Source organism: Xiphophorus hellerii, chromosome 22, assembly GCF_003331165.1.
Source record: "Xiphophorus hellerii strain 12219 chromosome 22, Xiphophorus_hellerii-4.1, whole genome shotgun sequence".
In the NCBI taxonomy this organism is placed as follows: Eukaryota; Metazoa; Chordata; class Actinopteri; order Cyprinodontiformes; family Poeciliidae; genus Xiphophorus; species Xiphophorus hellerii.
Window position 1 is genome coordinate 14,705,302 of NC_045693.1, and position 17,382 is coordinate 14,722,683.

The window sequence follows — 17,382 nt, forward strand, 5'->3', positions numbered from 1 at the left end:
TCACTCATTTATAGGTAATTCTATTTAGGTCTTGATTCATTGCTCAACTAACTGGAATCCCCCAAACTCTTTGACTTATTTATACAATTGTGAACAAATTGGAGTTAACTTTTCTTGTGAGTTTTGGTCAGTGTATGTCTACAACTTCAGGCATGCAGCCTTTCAATGATGCATCAACTAAACCTTGGGGAAATTGAAACTTCAATGGCTACTGCCACCAGGTCTTGACGGTTTGGAAAACTAACTGTGAATGTTGATGATGCTTGATTATGATGTAAAAAACAACTATGTCTTAAAAGTCAGGTTATTTGTGATAGACCTACCAAAGTAAGAGAGGTAAAGACAGAAAAGAAGAGATGAGAGGAAGAAGGATAGAGACAAGGCTTCTCAGAGTATGTGAGTATTTATAGATCATAAATAGACAGAACCTCTGCCTGGCAGCAGCAGTGTGCTGCTTGTTGCTATTGCTGATGTCTCTGTAAACATACAGCATATCTCTGACTCAATGAGAAACATACGGAGTAGAGGGGATTTAGATATTGAAGTAAAGACGTAGGGAAAACCAATATAATGATCAAGACAGATCTGCATGGCCAAAATCAAATGTATATCTGTATATCAAAGAGAAAATGAGATTCAAAACAACGCCATTCATAATTAGGCCATTGAGATGTTCCGAGATCTAAAGTCGGATCAGCTCTATCTGCGTTCACAGCTCGCCTACTCTCTCTCTCTCTCTCTCTCTCTTTCTGCCCATAAGCGTGCGCGCGTGCCGATCCATGTGAGAGTGCAGACCAAAAAGCGCGCGCTTGCTTCACTCAGCTCGTGGAAGCGGAGAGCGCACAGAGCCACAAGGAATAATAAAACACAGCTTCCTGCTTTCCGCGTATGGCACTTCAAATATGACTTATTAACGGTAGTGTACTTGCAGCCATCTTCTGACAAAAACGAGAAATTTAAAAAGTATTTTTTTTTTCTCTTCCAATAAGAAACACTAATCTTTCAATTGCTTACCACAGTTCCACATACCGGCGCAGACTGGGAATATGAAGCAGAAAAACCGTGACCAAAGCTTGTCGGAGTCCAGAGAGCTGGATGGATCCTATGACCAGCTGACGGGTGAGTTAACTTTGAAATTTTACCGTCTGGGAAAAGATTCAATATACCCCGATAGTCTTGGTTGTTTTAACAAGAACTTAAGTCATATGTCAATTAAATGAAAAAAGGAAAAATATGTCATGGTCAATTAAAATTATGATTTTTAATGTTCAGCTAATTATCACTTTTTATTAGAGTATGTGCGGCTTCCAAGTCTTAGTCCCCAAAAATGTTATTCTTTTACCTTTTGGATATTTTCCTAAAGAACAATAAAAAAAAACTATATCTATTTATAAGTTACTATATTTAATCTTTTCTCTCAGTGTTGCATGAGATGTGCGTATTGTTAAGTGATGCATTTCCTGTCTTTTGACTATTTTGTGATAAAAGTGCGAATCTTGTTGGCTTGGCTCAGTTATGGGAGACCACCTTTTATTTTTGTCGGCGTGTAAAGCGCTCTGTATTGAAAACACTCGTCCAACCCTGAAAAATTACGGAATTCCGACCACATTCCTCTACGTTTTGAGGGAGTTCACTTCAAAGAGAAATCTCAAATCCCAGTGGATTCCCCCCTCCCCCCTTTCTCACTGCAATGCTTAAAGACAAAGGTGATTCGTGAATGAACGCTGTAGCTGCAAACATCTGGTCGATTTAGTTAATTTCAGTGGTTAACTTTGTGGGTGTGTGCTGTCGTTCTATGGGTTGAAAACCTCTTCCCAACATGTCAGATTCCTGATGTGAAACTATGTTTGTGGTGTGTCTACACCTGTGGCATAGTAGATGTGACTTATAATAATTTAAAAGTCATGACCAGGTAATGAGCAACTTCATATTTTGCCAGCAAGGAAGCCTTTTGACTGTGTGAGCTGAGCTCTCCATTCAGGAGTTATGGAGGCAAGCAGTTTTGTCAGTGCATTAACTATTGTGCGCAATTTCTGCTAAAAAGGATTTTCTGATCAGAGGTCTACAAAGGCAAAAGATTTCTATTATTTCTAAATTATTTTGCCACAGTGTAATGGTTATAGCATACAATATAAAAGATTTTAGGAGCGGGTGTACAGGTTTGAATTTAAAGCGTCTTTTCACTTTAATCGGCAGACGATCAAAATTGCAGGTGGAATTAATAACATTGATTAAATCTTCATTAGGTTCTCCTTTTGGAGACTGGGATAAAAGAAGCATCAACTTAAGCAAGAATTTCCTCAAAAGTGATATGTCAGAAACAAGAAAGACGGCAAAGTGTAGATTCAAGAGATTGACAAGAGACAAACTGGGAAGCTGGATCAGACCATCTCCAAAACAGGACTCCTTTTTGGTGTTTATGTTTACTATTAATCAAATATTGTCCAAGAGAACAATCTCTCTCTCTCTCTTTTCATATATATATATATACTCACACACACACACACACACACCCCAAGTCCGCTTTAAAATTAATCCATGGATGGTGGCATCCATTGTCACTTCCATAAACATTGTGCTGTTGTGACGTCAACATTCTTCTTCTGTGCATACGGGTCACTTTGGAGTCATAATCGCTCACACAGAACTCTGATTGCGATCACATTTAATTAGCAGTATGGACGATCACGCAAAGAAATCAGATTTCACCAAATTTCTTAATTGACCTGCTGTGTGAACGCAGCCCAAGACAGACTGACGGACATGAAGACAGAGAAACAGAAATTTTAGATGTCATACAACTTCACATTGTCCTTGTAATAAGATGCAGATCCTGTTTCATACACACTAGATTATTCCACTTTGCTTTAACAGTCGGTCTCCCATGTGCGAGTGTCCACATGAAGTCATAATGCTTTTTTAAAAGTTGAATAATGAGTGCGAAAGAGCAGCACTAAGTCGTTCATGGTTCTGGAGCAATTTACTACTTGCAGAGTTAATGACTTTTTCAAAGATGTGAATAGCATGGTCAATTCATCTTTGTAAGACACCGTCAACTCTCCAGCATGCTTATCCCTGGTGGTTTGTATGGTTATTAAGGCTTGCTCTCAACGAAAGTCGATATAGAGAAGATGAGTTGTAGATTAAGATGTGGAAAAACATGTCTCGTTTTTTTTGTTTGTATGCCATTCTTAGGTTATACTTAGGTTATATCTTAGGTAATACTGATATCATTAATTTAATAAATGCCTAAAAAGGGGGAAATATTTGAGTGCTACACATGTTCTTTTTTATACTTTATTGTCTTACACATTGCTTAATTGCATCAACTGTAAATTAACCTCTTTGAGTGGTACAACAGATTTAAGACTCATTTGCTCTCTCGATGCATACTGCACTTGATCTTGTCAACACAAATCACACAAATTATCACCTAAGCTCAGTATAAGATTAAAAACATAATGATTTCTGCAGGGTTGTCTTCAGATAATTAAAAGGCTAGATGGCGATAATATTGGGGAGGCATAGAAAAAGCAAAAGGTACTGCTGCTTCTTTTTGTTTTTATTGGCGGTTGGCAAACAGCTGTTTAGTTTCATAATGCCAGTGTTTTTCAAATAATGCTTAAAAATAATTCAAAAAATTATATACATTATCAGTTTCCACAAGGAGATTTCTTTTACATTTAGATACACTTCAATTCAAATACATTACTGTCATGTTATAACTTTTGTTCTCAATAAAACAAAAACATGTGTTGTTTTGCAACTGTTTTATTTTCAGATACTTTACTTCTCAAAAATGTTAATGTGTACACACACCCCCACATGCCCCTACCCGCACACACACACACACACACACACATATATATATATATATATATATATATATATATATATATATATATATATATATATATATATATATACTGTATATATATACAGTACAGACCAAAAGTTTGGACACACCTTTTAATTCAATGAGTTTCCTTTATTTTCATGACTATTGACATTGTAGATTCACACTGAAGGCATCAAAACTATGAATAACACATGTGGAAATATGCACTAAACAAAAAAGTGTAAAACAACTGAAAATACCCCTTATATTCTAGTTTCTTCAAAGTAGCAACCTTTTGCCGTGATTACTGCTTTGCACACACTCTGCATTTTCTTGATGAGCTTCAAGAAGTAGTCACCTGAAATGGTTTTCACTTCATAGGTGTGCCCTGTCAGGTTAATAAGTGGGATTTCTTGCCTTATAAATAGTCATGAAAATAAAGAAAACCCATTGAATTAGAAAGGTGTGTCCAAACTTTTGGTCTGTACTGTATATAAATAAAAACAGTATGGTTTTTTTTTTCTTGCTCATATGCACAACCAAGGTGGAAAACAAGTAATACATAAAATTATTCATTGGTAATTAAATGAATTATTCATATATTACTTACAAAACAAATATTAAAAGTATCTTAAAGCTATATTGAATTGAATCAATATTGAATTAAATTGTGACTCAAAGTATCGAAACTGAAGCGTGAGGCTCCTAAAAATACTCAGCCCTATTCAAAACCACTACAACTATCCAAGAAGAGGCAACAGAGTTTTTTAATGGTTTACTGGAAAAAAAAAAATCCAAAAATTGTTCAGACATTAATTGAGAGCAAAGTCGGTATCAGCCATGAAAAGCCAGATCATTGCTTCTCTAAAAAATATTGATAAAAAAAATATACATGGCTTATAAAGGAAAACATATTCATACCCTGAAAAGGAAACTCAGACTTTCTAATGAAATTGTATAACACAGCACCTACATGTGGATTTATGCAGAAGGAACGTTTTATAAATAATTTGTGTTTTGCTGCTTAGTTCTGTGACTCGCTGAAATCTCAAGTCTATTGTTTGTGCACTGCTGGAAATCAGCGACACACAAAACCTTCTGACATCATTAAGGTAATTCTGATATGAGTGAATAAAAACAAAAGAAAAAGACGACTAAACAACATTTTATAAGAAGATCTCAAATTGGTGCATTTGCATATGACAGTTGATTTCATGCATGTCCCAAGTAAGATAAAAAGTGTTGCAGCATGATGTTAGCGCATTGTTTGTGAACATGGAGGTGGCTTTGTCTCTGCGTGTGTGTGCGTGCGTGTGTGTGTGTGTGTGGGAAGAACCGCTACAGGTGAGTCATCCCTCTTACTTACCAACGACTTGTGAGTGTAGTGAGAGTGTGTGTATGTGTGCTCAAAGTAAAGCTGACCTGTGTTGCCTAAAGCCAGTGTGGGTGGTCTCCAATTCCAATTTGAGTGAAAATGTAGCCCCTCTAGAAATGACTCCCTCACAGGTTGCCGAGCCGTAATGAAATGAGCTCCGCAGTGCCTTCGCATGTGTCAGGATGTGTGTTAGCATGGCATTCCCTGTTGTCTGTAAGAGCGCTGGTTGAGAGATGAGAAATAATTATAGACGTGCGGTGCAGTAACCTCCTCCTTCACCTCACAAGCCACAATTAGGGCCAATATCATCTGCACACACACATAATATCTTATGCCGTCTGCAGCTTTTGTTTCAACCCTTATTCTGAGTCCAGAATATAACCTAAAATCTATCAGAATTGGTTGATAGCCGTTCGGTCATAATTTTTTGTTTTGTTCTAAAACTATACAATGAATATCAAGTTAAACATTTAAATATTGCAATCATGTGCTTATCATGACAGAAACTGTTCATGCATGTTTAGGACTTCATATTTTCTGTTATAACATCTTGTACAAGTGTCTGAGCAGCATGATTGCAGAATATGTATGTAGGTTTTCAACAAAGATGCATTAGTAGCTCGAGAAGTTTTCTGCTAAACTGAGAATTAGCAGAAAACTGAAATCTGATAATTCAAACACAGTTTTATTCCAGTCCTTGAATGCACCATGACTAGTGCATTTAAAGTACTTTTTTGAGTAGGTGAGCAGCCCATAGCTGAATTATAGTAGTACATCTTTTGTGTAGACAAATTTACTCAGATAAAGTCCTGCACAATATCAAGAAAACATGTAGTCAGATTGCTTTTGCTGAATGTCACTTCCTGACTGTCTTCTCTGAGCTTCATCATCTCATCTAAAAATATGGTGTGTATTAAGCCATTTGGAGTGTGAATGGATTTCACTGAAAATATGTTTCATGCTATGACTAAATATTGCATCCAAGCATTCCTTGCTTGGATGCAATATTTTGTGGTATATTAGCACATTTCTTTATACAGACAAATCCAATTAAATGAAACAAATACAATAATAGCCTTATCTTTAGTGCAAATATAAGTAAGTTGTAGGAATATGATAGATGTTTTATACATTTTACTGTCATATATAGAATAAATGCAACAAAAAATCATCCTGAGAATGGAACTGGTTACATTTTATTGGCTCTGACCAATGACTTTTAGATGAAATATTGAAATCTTACATTTTTGTTTTCAATGAATGCATTAAATGTATCAAAACTATCACGTACTGTTTTGAATGTATAAATACATAACATGTACTTTAAAGTACCCTTTGGAGCTTATCTGCAATTAGATAAAAATAAGTTTCTACTTCAGAACTTCTAACTCTATCAATGAACCTGTGATACATGTTCATTGACTCTTTTGTGTGTAATGGTTTTTTTTAAAAAGAAAAACTGGAATTGGTCAAAATTGAAATTGGCATCTCTAACCCAAAAGGAATCTATTAATCGGTACCCACCTTTGAACGTCTGATTGGAGCATCTCTAATCCACAGACCAAACTGTAAAATGAAATTTTCTATAAACTATAGATAGTTAAATGAGTTGCAAACATTGAGTTTTTGAGTTCATTCATCAGTGTATTCCTTATTGCAATATTTGGAGCAAGTGACAGAAGTCTCATCGACAAACAGTCTTTATGTTGAGGGCAACAAGTGATTGTGAACTATGAGCACATCCAATAGGTATGCCTGAGGACTGGCCCTTCATTGTCACTGTTTCTTTTCTTCTTAGTTTCAGTTTGGACAACTCCTTTTTGGACTGCTGAGTATTCCCCTTCCCACTGTCTGGCATAGATACAAGTCTTGAAACGTCAGACAGAGTTTCAACATTTGACAACTGAGTATGTGCAGGGTCTCGTCATTCAGAAATTTAACATATCCAAGGTCTGCAAGAACATGAAGTGGCAATATTTTTACCCTGGTGACTGAATTGGTTTTCGCCATTTTTTTTACTCCACTTGAAATGTTTGTTCTGTCTTCATAATAACTAAATAGGGGTGGAAATTTTAGAAATGTAACCTAATTTAGTTAAACATGTCCCCAAAGGTAAAAGTTTATTTGTAAATGCCTGAATGTTTGAATCTTAATATTTGAAGGATAATTGCACATTTAATTGTTCATACCTGCAGTATGACTACGAGACACCATGGCATGGTCAGGGTGTAGACAGGCTAGACAATGATCTCTAGGGCACTATCACATATCTGTCAAGGCACTCTTAATTTAGATGAAGAAAGATAATTATGAGAAAACTGAAATTGTCCAGGTGAATGTTTTCACTGGCCTGGAATCTGCATGACAACCTCTGCTCTGACAGAGGAAGAACTGCTCCTACATTACATTTAATTTGGTTGAGTGAGCTGAATTAAGAACATAGATGGCTTTAAGAGATCTTGGTTCGACACTTTTTGCTGCAACAAGATTCTTAATGACCACTGGTGCTCCTTAAAATGCTTGAAATAATGTGGCATTGCATGTGCCAAGACATCCATGGTGCATTTGTCTCATTGAGGATCTTCTCTCTGTTGAGGTTGGAATCACTGATTTGACATGAAACAATCTCTACATGGAGTGGTACTTAGAATAGGTCACTTGGGTTTCCCTGTCACAGTGGTTACATTACTGAGGGGGCAAAGAGAATTTGGATGATAAAGAATGTGAAGAAGTGAACATGGCACTCTCTCAAAACCACAACCAAGAAACATGTCTTATGGACTTGCACAGAAACATCCTTGCATAATAAAATACATAAATTTTTCTTAGTTTTGCTAAATAATTTATTTTTTATTGACTGTATACAAATCTATTAAATGTGTAACCCTTGTGATTGTTACTTGTGGAAAATGAGACAGTGACATCATGGCAAAAGGAACTCAAACCTGGTGCTATTGCTCACTGCATTTGACATATGTGATCTTAATACACCCATAATACAAACTAAAGAGGCAGTAATTATGCCAACACATAATTCACAGATAAATCAGGACTTGATGTTTCACAAAATGCACTTAAATTCTATGTGTTTGAATTTCATCTTACAGTAAAAGCCAGGTATTTGCATACGCTGTCTCTAACATTAAGAATAAATAAGCTGATCTAGTTTTATTAGTTGGGCCTACCATAATTTTACATCTCTGATAAACCCAACTGACCTAAAGGAAATCCAAAAATTATTTATCTTATATAAAAGTCAGAATTATGACTGAAGTCATTTTTAGAGAGGTTTTTTTTTTTATTTCCTCAAAGTTTGCAGGCCCCCTCGTGCACAAGCATATTTTCTGGACATGAGTATTCAACAGGACTTAGTGTAGTGCTTTACTTTGTTCTCCTTGACCAATTGAAACTAATTTACCTTATTGCTTGCAGTCATTCAGGTCCAAACTTTAACTTCCTGGCTGAGGTCTTAAAATTTAGCTTCAATATTTCCATATATTCTTTTCTTATCTATTTTGTGAAGTCCGCCACCCCTCCTGCAGCAAAACATTCCCACAGCATGATGCTGCCTTCCACATGCTTCAAACCCAATATTGTGTTCTTAAACGTTCAACAAATTAAGATCACTGTCTCTGACACATTTGCTGACTGTAAATTGGCTTATCAATTTTGTGTTTGCATTTCTATTTATTCTTCCTGAGTTACCTAATAGTCCATGTTAGTACAGGCCTTGCTCCGCTGTGAATGGCGGCACTATTTCGTCAGCCTCAGCGATCGTCTTCATTTCTTTTGTTTTTGTTTTGCTAAGTTAATTTAGCAAAACTGACTTTGACTCAGAATTAATTAAAAAAAACTGAAACAATGGAGACCAACATCATTTCACAAACCAAATTAAAATAACTCAGACTCCAACTCCAGAAAGTTATGATGACCTCTCGTAGATTAAGTTTCATCAATTTAATTGCTTCATCATGAAGGAAAGCTATTTAATTACGTAGAAAAGTATTTTTTTTTCACTTGTTTAAAGTCTGTTCAACTCATTATTTAGCAGAGCCAAAGGGCAACATGGACGAGTTGAGATGCAGACACTGGTACATTTGCATTTGTCTAAGTCTTAATTACACTCCCTGACCCTGTCTTTTATGTCTTGCTTTAAGAGCTCTTCTTACCCATCAAAGTCTGGTAATGAGCAACTATTTCTACTATATTTATTGTTCAGTAGCATTCAGATTCCTCAGAGCTAAGATTCCTCTGACTCTTGAAAAATTTGGCTTATTTGGATAATTCTGTCTCCCTATGATCCTTATTGTTTCAGTCTCAAATATACCCTTTTACTTCATGTTTGATATTATTTAATATATATATAATAAACTCTCTTGCAGTTTACTTTGCCCTACGTATCTGTGTCAGTTCCTTGCTGTCTCATTGTCAGTTCTCTAACTTGCATCCTGACCCTCATCCTGCCTTCCCTCTCCAGCTGTGTGAAACCACAGTGCAACCGTAGCTTAATAGGGTGGGAAGCCAGAATCAATTCTAACGAGATTTAATCTTTGATAGAATCTACGGAAGGCCAGACGATCGTTAATTAAAATCAGACCTGCTTCCCTCTCTCGTAGTGGCACAACCTCTTGTTATTCTGGGCTCCTTCTCTGCACACACATCCATTCAGAAATGTGTGCAGGCAACAAGGACAGGAATGTAGGGGAGGATGAAGATCAAAGCAACAGGAGTTTTAAGATGGGGTTGGCAAACTGAATTTGCTAAGAAAGCTTTCAGGATAACACGGATAAAAGAAAACATTTGTTTTGAGTTTTTGTTTGTTCGATGCTGGGGCCGTCTCAGAAACATTTATCAACTTGAATGATTGACAGGAAGCGTGTCAAACTGTGACAGAGCCCCGTGTCTTTCACTGTGGGCCCTTCTCTTGCTTCGCTGCTCTGTCAGTCACAACATCTGATCTGCATTAGAGGATGATTTTCTGTCCATTAGCTCAGCCACTTTCCATTAGATGGAGAGTAACTCATCAGTATGAGGAACAGTAGATGTTCAAACAGTACAATGCTGCATGTACAAGTTACACAACTGTCCTTCAATATACCCTTTCATTCCTTTTATATAAATGTCTAAAGAACAGAAAATCCCCTAAAACTCTCTGTATTTTTTACAAGAAAAGTGATTGCTGTGTGTGTGTGTGTAGTCCGTGCGAGGAGCAATCTACATTAGTGTGGAGGATGTCTGAAGGGTATGTATAACAAGTGTAATGTTTCTTCAAAATGATGCCTGGAGAGTGTGTATGTGTGTGTCTGGTTGAATATGTACAGGATGGAGCTGTAACCAAAACAGTCTGGTTTTACAGAAAATCATCTTTTGATTTTGTGTGATGAACACTAATGCAACAAAAGACAAATTAATGATTACCTCACCTAATAAAAAGCCATCTGAATGCACTAATCAGCAGATGATCAGGTCTTACTTAAAACATTTATGTTTATACAGTGAACAATAATAATGATGTAAAAATGTAAACTACGTTAAAATATCAACTGTGCACTGATTAATGTGTCAGGACTCCTTTTGCATTAATTAAAACATCATGCAGGTGATCATCTTGTGGTTCTGCTGAGATGTTGAGAAAGACCGAGTAGCTTTAATCACATCCTTGAGTTTATCTTTGTTGGTACGTCTGGTTTCTCCCATCTTCCTCTTTTCAATACTGCATAGATTCTCAGCCTGGGTTTTCCACCAAATCAGTTTCACTTCTTAACTGGCTCTGTAAAAAAAAGAAAAAAGAAAAAAAGGTTTGCTTTTCCACAGCATGAGAGCCAAGCCGGACCCCCATTATTGCATCATTATAAGCGTCTTGTTTATGGCTGTGGTTGATCGTTCTTGTTTTATTTTGCGCTTTGTATTGTATGGACACAGTTTAACTGCACAAATTAGTAACCATGCTGACACAGGCCCTATTATCACCACTTTTATTTATGATCTGTTTTTTTTAATCTACAGATAATGCTTGTGAATGCATCACAATCCTTAGCATCTGATTTCTGATCCCCAACAGTAGCATTGGAAACCTTTAGAGCAATGTTTATTAAAAAAAAACCTGCTGATATAAAAAAAAACCCTAAAGTGTTAAAAAGCAGAATAGGAAGTGATCTATATGGAATAATGGGGAAAAAATCAAATAAGAGCAGTGCTGCTAAAACTGTTACTCTGATGCTAAGCATATTTTTTTTTTTCTGACAATACAAGGCTGCCAACACCGAAGCGCAGGTTCACATATGTGTGCACAGTCAAGAAAGGAAGCACAGTGGGAATAGTTGGATCAATAGTCCATTGGTCATGATAAATTGTCTGCCTATGTAAACAGTGTATAACTGATAGACCAATTAAGAGAACTTTAATTGAGATTGTCTTCTGCTGGACAGTAGTGGTAAAAGGTGATGTTATTTAAATTGTGTGAAAATGTTTTACTTGGACTGAAAATCCCAAACATGGGTCATAGTTATGCTTCTGCTAATTTTGTCCACTGTTAAATATGCAGTGCGTATATAAATAACTTTTCATGAATCAGTATTTATTGTTTGTACTAAATGTATTAAAATGTTGTTTTATTTTATTCCATGTCATATGGCACTGAAATCGCTTACCTTTTGAGAATTGGTGGCTTGTCAAAAGTAATAATTTACTTGCATGTAAATTGCATGTGCGTTTACATCTCTACTTTATGTAAACAGTTTTTATCAGAAAAACAAATATTTTCACTCACATTTAGAAAACTCCAGTTTTTAATATATTGGTAGGTATGGGAAAAAAAGATTACTTTACAATAAAATGATGTGTGGAGAACAAGCTAAAACCACAATAACCATGTCTTCAATTTTACAGATTTTCTGTCAAGATACTTAATTTATTGGAGAAAATTATAAAAAGATATGGAAAATGATTAACAAAACAATAGTAGGACAATTATTAACTGTACTTCCAGTCATACATGCTCATTAAATAGTTAATCTACTTTAACTATTTACTTTAAGTTTCAGTTCACTGAGTGTTTTTTATATAAAATTTATACATTTAACTTTTAAATAAATGTCTTGTCTATAACTTTTCAGGAATAATCAACCAGTTCTACATGTTAATTATAAAAGAATCTTTATGGGACTGTTTCCAGTCCAAATAATCCTCAGAATTAAATACAAATGAGGTAGATTTGTGTTTTCACAATGTATTCACAAAAACTTTGCATGCAATATTCTTTGGGTATTGAAAAATAAGAAACAGATTTATTTCCCAGAGGACAGACCTGGAAATTTTTCAATTATTGTATTATGCACTGGCATGTAAGGACTTATATGCGTTCCGCTAGCACTTGGTCTTGGTCATTTCTGCTCGACTATATGTTGACAAGTCAGATGAGTTGGAAATAAATTGTAATAGTGAGATAAAATCGATAATAAAAATCCAATTTGAATTTGCTCTCCATGTCGTGCGTTGCATGGTGAGCAGAAATTGTTAAGCCAGCATCATTAGTTCCCTGGCAGGGCTTTGCTGCCCTCGCCCTGGCCTTAAAACGACTTCCTTCATCATCGCTGTATTGTCAGCCTGAGGCCAGGTTGTCAGAGGAGACAATTCCTGACAGCCCAGTCTTTATCTTTCCCTGGAGACGCTGAAGTCAGCCAAACTCTCCACCAGCTAAGTATGCACACCCTGACAAGGTAGAAGAAAATGAAACCAATTTCATTTTGGAGGCTATCTGGTTCAAGGTGTTATTACAACTGTGTGCAAGGAGGATTTTGAGAAATCGTAAACTGCTGATGTAGGAATAATGTGCTCGGCTTCACTGAATTTTTTGAGTGTGTGTGCAGACTTAAACCGTGCTGTATTTTCAGGCTGACACACCAAACTAGTTTCTGGCATTATCTAATGATGCATACCTTTAAATTAGTTGGCTTTAATAATCTCCTTTGCACTTGCTTGTTCTGGTTGTTTGCTTGTTGGCTTTGGGACTTGAAAATCCTATTTCCCCACTTGCTTTCTCCCTCCGGCGCCGGTAAACCGATTACTCACAAAGCAACTTGACATTCCAGAAGTGCCTCTCCCTGGGCACCAAGGTCTGGCACGGGGATTTCAGAAGAGTGAATGGAGTCTGCTAATCAGCACACACATTGACAGAGGCTCACAAACTCCAACAAAGGCAACTTTGATTGATTGGTGGAGTGACAGCCTTGACAGCGATGGGATCATTACCGGCCCGGAGCAGTAACACAGTTTCGGACAGTAAATCTGGTCCTGAACCTGAGGCTGTGTACAAAAAAGAAATAGAGAGAAATTTAAGTTTTAAAAAAGAACAGAAAGTGACATTCATGTTTTCCGGCTTTATTTTATTTTTTTGCAGTAGTAACATTGACAAAGGATGTTGGATGTTAATAATCGTATATGCTATATTTATAAAAATTACTTGATGGATAACAGACGGGTGGAAAAAAAATAGGGGTTGTTAAACCTCTAAATCAAATTTTTGAGGCAAAAAAAAAAAAATTTTTAAGTCTAAAGCATACATTACACTCATCACCATTTTTAAAGCAGATGATTTTGAAACAAACTTTTCAGAAAGAAAAACAGAAAAGCACTCTTTGGCTGCATTCCCACAGCAAGTTACGTCAGCTAGGTATTCTTTAAACTATTAGCAAAAGGTTTCTTGAGTAAAGAAGTGTATTGTTGTACTATGTTTTACTTCTTGTGTTATCTGTCAATACAAGACCTCTGCTGATGTCTGTGTAATGCTTTCATGAATTGAATACACACTCTTCCTTTACCTGTGAAGACAAACACAAGCAGCTTTTTATGGTATCTGAGCCAAATAAATGACAGCTTCTCAATATTCTTACTACACTGTGGGTAACATTAGGTTTAGGGGAAGTTTTAGAGCCAAACTTTCACGTGAAAAAGCTGCTGTGAGTGTTGAATGATTTAACATTATTCTCGTAAGTAAAACACAAACTGATTATGCATAGCAACGTAGGTAATATCCCGTTAAATATTATCAAGCAGTATCTTGCTCAATGGTATATTTGTTTATGACATTTTTCATTTCAAGTGGCTGTTCACTTCTATGTTGAAATGTAGGCAGACTGTGCTTGCCACAATGCAGTTTTACTTCTTTGATAGAGTGCCCAAGTTACTGCTATGAGACACCATTTCTCTTGACACCTTTCTCCTCTTCACTGGCTAAGTCACCATATTAATCTTGATTGTCAACTAGAGTAGATGAAGAGATTGCTATTATCACTTTGGTCTTGGGTGGTTATAACCCTCTGCATTGATGTCTGAGTTTAATATTCTCTGTGCAACATCATAATTTTTTAATATACTATCTTTTTAAGATAGCTTTCTCTACATGTTTCAGTGCTTTGACTAATCTTTATACAAAAAAGTGACATTAATTTTATACTTTAATAAATGGGTGTATTTGCAGTATATAAAAAGAAAAGCTGTTTCAAATTAAAAATCTTTCTGCTTACCATCTAGGAACCAAATGCAATTAAAAACAATATTAAAAAGTTTTAATGAATGTCATAATTAAAACTTGGAGAGTCCCGAACTAACACCTGTCTAAGGGTTGCTTTCACAAGCTCAAGATGTTTGCATTTAATGAGTGTAAATTAGGCAGACGAGCACGTTCTACTGCGTTCGCAAAAAGTCATTAAGAGGGGTAACGATTATTAATGAGGGCCACACAAATTTCACGTAGTGAAATATGGGCCTGTTGTTTTGTTCCTGCTTGTTCACAACAGAGACAGAGGCTTCCCTGGATTTCTGGCATCAAAGTACAAGTGTGGCAGCATTTTTGAGTTGGCTCATCATCTTGGAAGAAAAGCGAGATGAGTTTTGGGCATAAATCTTTATTATGTAAGTTAATATGAGTGGCTGATTCTTACAATGGTTCAACCTGCCAATAAATGTGTTAAATGCAGTGTGTAGCAGTGTGTTTGTACTTGACATGAGGGAAGCGTCCCATTTTTCTCTCTTTGTCTAATTACTGCTCACCTGGCCTATTTATCTTTTTTTAATATTTTTGGCCTGGTTTTGAACATTTCTGGTTTCCTACCCGAATATTCACACCTCTAACCATCTGTGGCTGTTAGACTTTTAGAAACACTAAATAAAACATCCAAGATTGTATCATGTATCACGAGTAAAAGCAGAATCCAATAACCATATTTGTTTTTAAATCATTCCTCTGGTGTTGATTTTCACAAAAGCAAGTTTTAGGTTATTTATAAGGGAAATCAGAGGATGTTTCTGCCAGGCATATTTTGTTTACAATATTAAATAAATACACAATGGCTACAGTCTAAATCCCAATTCATCTTTTTCTACAGTTTTACATGCAGCAGAAGTTCCCCCCAACTTACACGGCTTGCGTCTCGGAACGAACTCCGCAATAATTATTCATCCATTATAGTCAATGAGAATGTTTACACCAACTCCGTACTATAAGAATCTTATAAATAAATTATTAAAAATCTGGTTAAATGTGTGACCTCTGGTATTAGTTTCCATTGTTCATGCTGGGCAAATACCCATCCGACAATTTTCTACCACAAAGCAGTTTTCTTGATTTCATTAATTATAACCATTCATCCAGTTCCTGATGTAGCAAAGCAATCTCTGATCATCATACTACCACCAGCATTTTTTTTTACAGTTCTTATGATGTTGTTTTTCTGAAATTCAGTGTTGTGTTCAACACAGGTGGTAATAGAACAGGCACCTCACTTTCATCAGTTTAAAATCTTTTTCCAAAGTCTTTAGCGCTACAAAGAGGTGTAATTTTAAGTTGGTTCATTTGTTTTCCTTTTGGTCAGTTGTGTTTTTCACTTTGGATCTTTAGCATAGATGGTATTTTTGCTTAGCTGGACTAGTCTGACTGTGTTTCACTGGAGTCCCAGAGCCTTAGAAATGTCTGAGTAACCCTCATCAGACTAACAAGTGTCACTTTGTTCTCTTGTATTCTCCATGATGTGTTGTTTTTAGACATTTCAACTTACTTCATGTTGTGATGTAGGTTTGAATAACTTGGGTTATTCTTATCTGCTACTGAAAGTTGTTTGATTTGATCATTTCAGTGGGACAAAAAAGCAAAAAATGAAGACATTTGCAGGTGTCTCATGGTGCTTTTTGACCAGAATTTGAATGGGGGTTTGTTTACTTTTCACCTTCCTGTTTGTGTCAAGCACTGCTTTTAATGCTTTAAAGCACTGCTTTAAGTACTTGCCTTATTAAATTGCTTGTAAGCCCTGTCTGTAATATTAAGACAAACACCAATGTTTGGGCTCTGTAAACAGAAAATCTGGACCAATGTATTACTGTGTCCTTGTAGCTGTCAGACAGTAACTTGTTCTAATTTTATTATGACATGGAAACAGCAGGTCACAAGCCTGAGCTGCATCATATATTCTGACTTTACTCATTTTCTATTCTGCTTCTGTTTGGTGTCGATCAAGAGTAAAGCAGAAAAGTACAACAACAGTTGCAGCAAAGTGATTTATTTTGTTATGTGTAAGAAGTATTTCTTTAAATAAGTTGCATTTACTAGTTTCTCGTTTTTTACTGTTACTATTACAACTACTATGACAATCACACACTTTTAATGAACTAAGTGCAACTTGTGTCTTCAACTAGTGAGTGTTGAAGAACAGTTTTTTTATTTACACCTGTTTGCATTGCTTGTCGCTGTTTGCTGCATGTTTGTGCCTCTCGGCCGCCGTACTTGAATCAAACTCCAAAGCTGTAAGCACAAATGCTGATTATTCCTATTAATCCTGACGTATTTCTTATACTTGATTGAGTTTGTTGTTTAAAAGTACCAACAAATACAAATTTTCTATCATCATTCAGAACTAAAAGTGTGATTCAGAGTAATTTTGTTGATCTGTAAGTATTTCATTTATAATTTAGGAGTACACACACACAAATGTACTCTTTGTGAAGTCGATCCAACACCCTTTATCCGCTGTATTTGTGTGTGTGAGTGACTGAGACAGAGAACAAAAGAGGACGGTTGAAGTGATCTCCGGTGACCCTCTCAATCACTGCTGATTGTGCTCATGATCCGAATGAAACTGATAAGAATTGTTTGGCCTCAAATCAGCCTTTCTCTTTC

The 17,382-nt window shown here is 36.1% G+C and overlaps 1 protein-coding gene across 2 annotated transcripts in view; it reads left to right on the forward strand.

Moving 5' to 3' along the window:
• The first annotated feature begins 787 nt into the window (after window positions 1-787).
• Window positions 788-17,382, forward strand: part of LOC116712707 (Kv channel-interacting protein 2) — a 97,121-nt gene continuing 80,526 nt past the window's right edge. For both annotated transcript variants that reach the window (XM_032552528.1, XM_032552532.1), the window contains exons 1-2: window positions 788-916; window positions 1,020-1,119. In XM_032552528.1, the coding sequence (XP_032408419.1) occupies window positions 1,047-1,119 (73 nt within the window). In that variant the 5' untranslated portion in view covers window positions 788-916; window positions 1,020-1,046. The remainder of the gene's footprint in view (window positions 917-1,019; window positions 1,120-17,382) is intronic.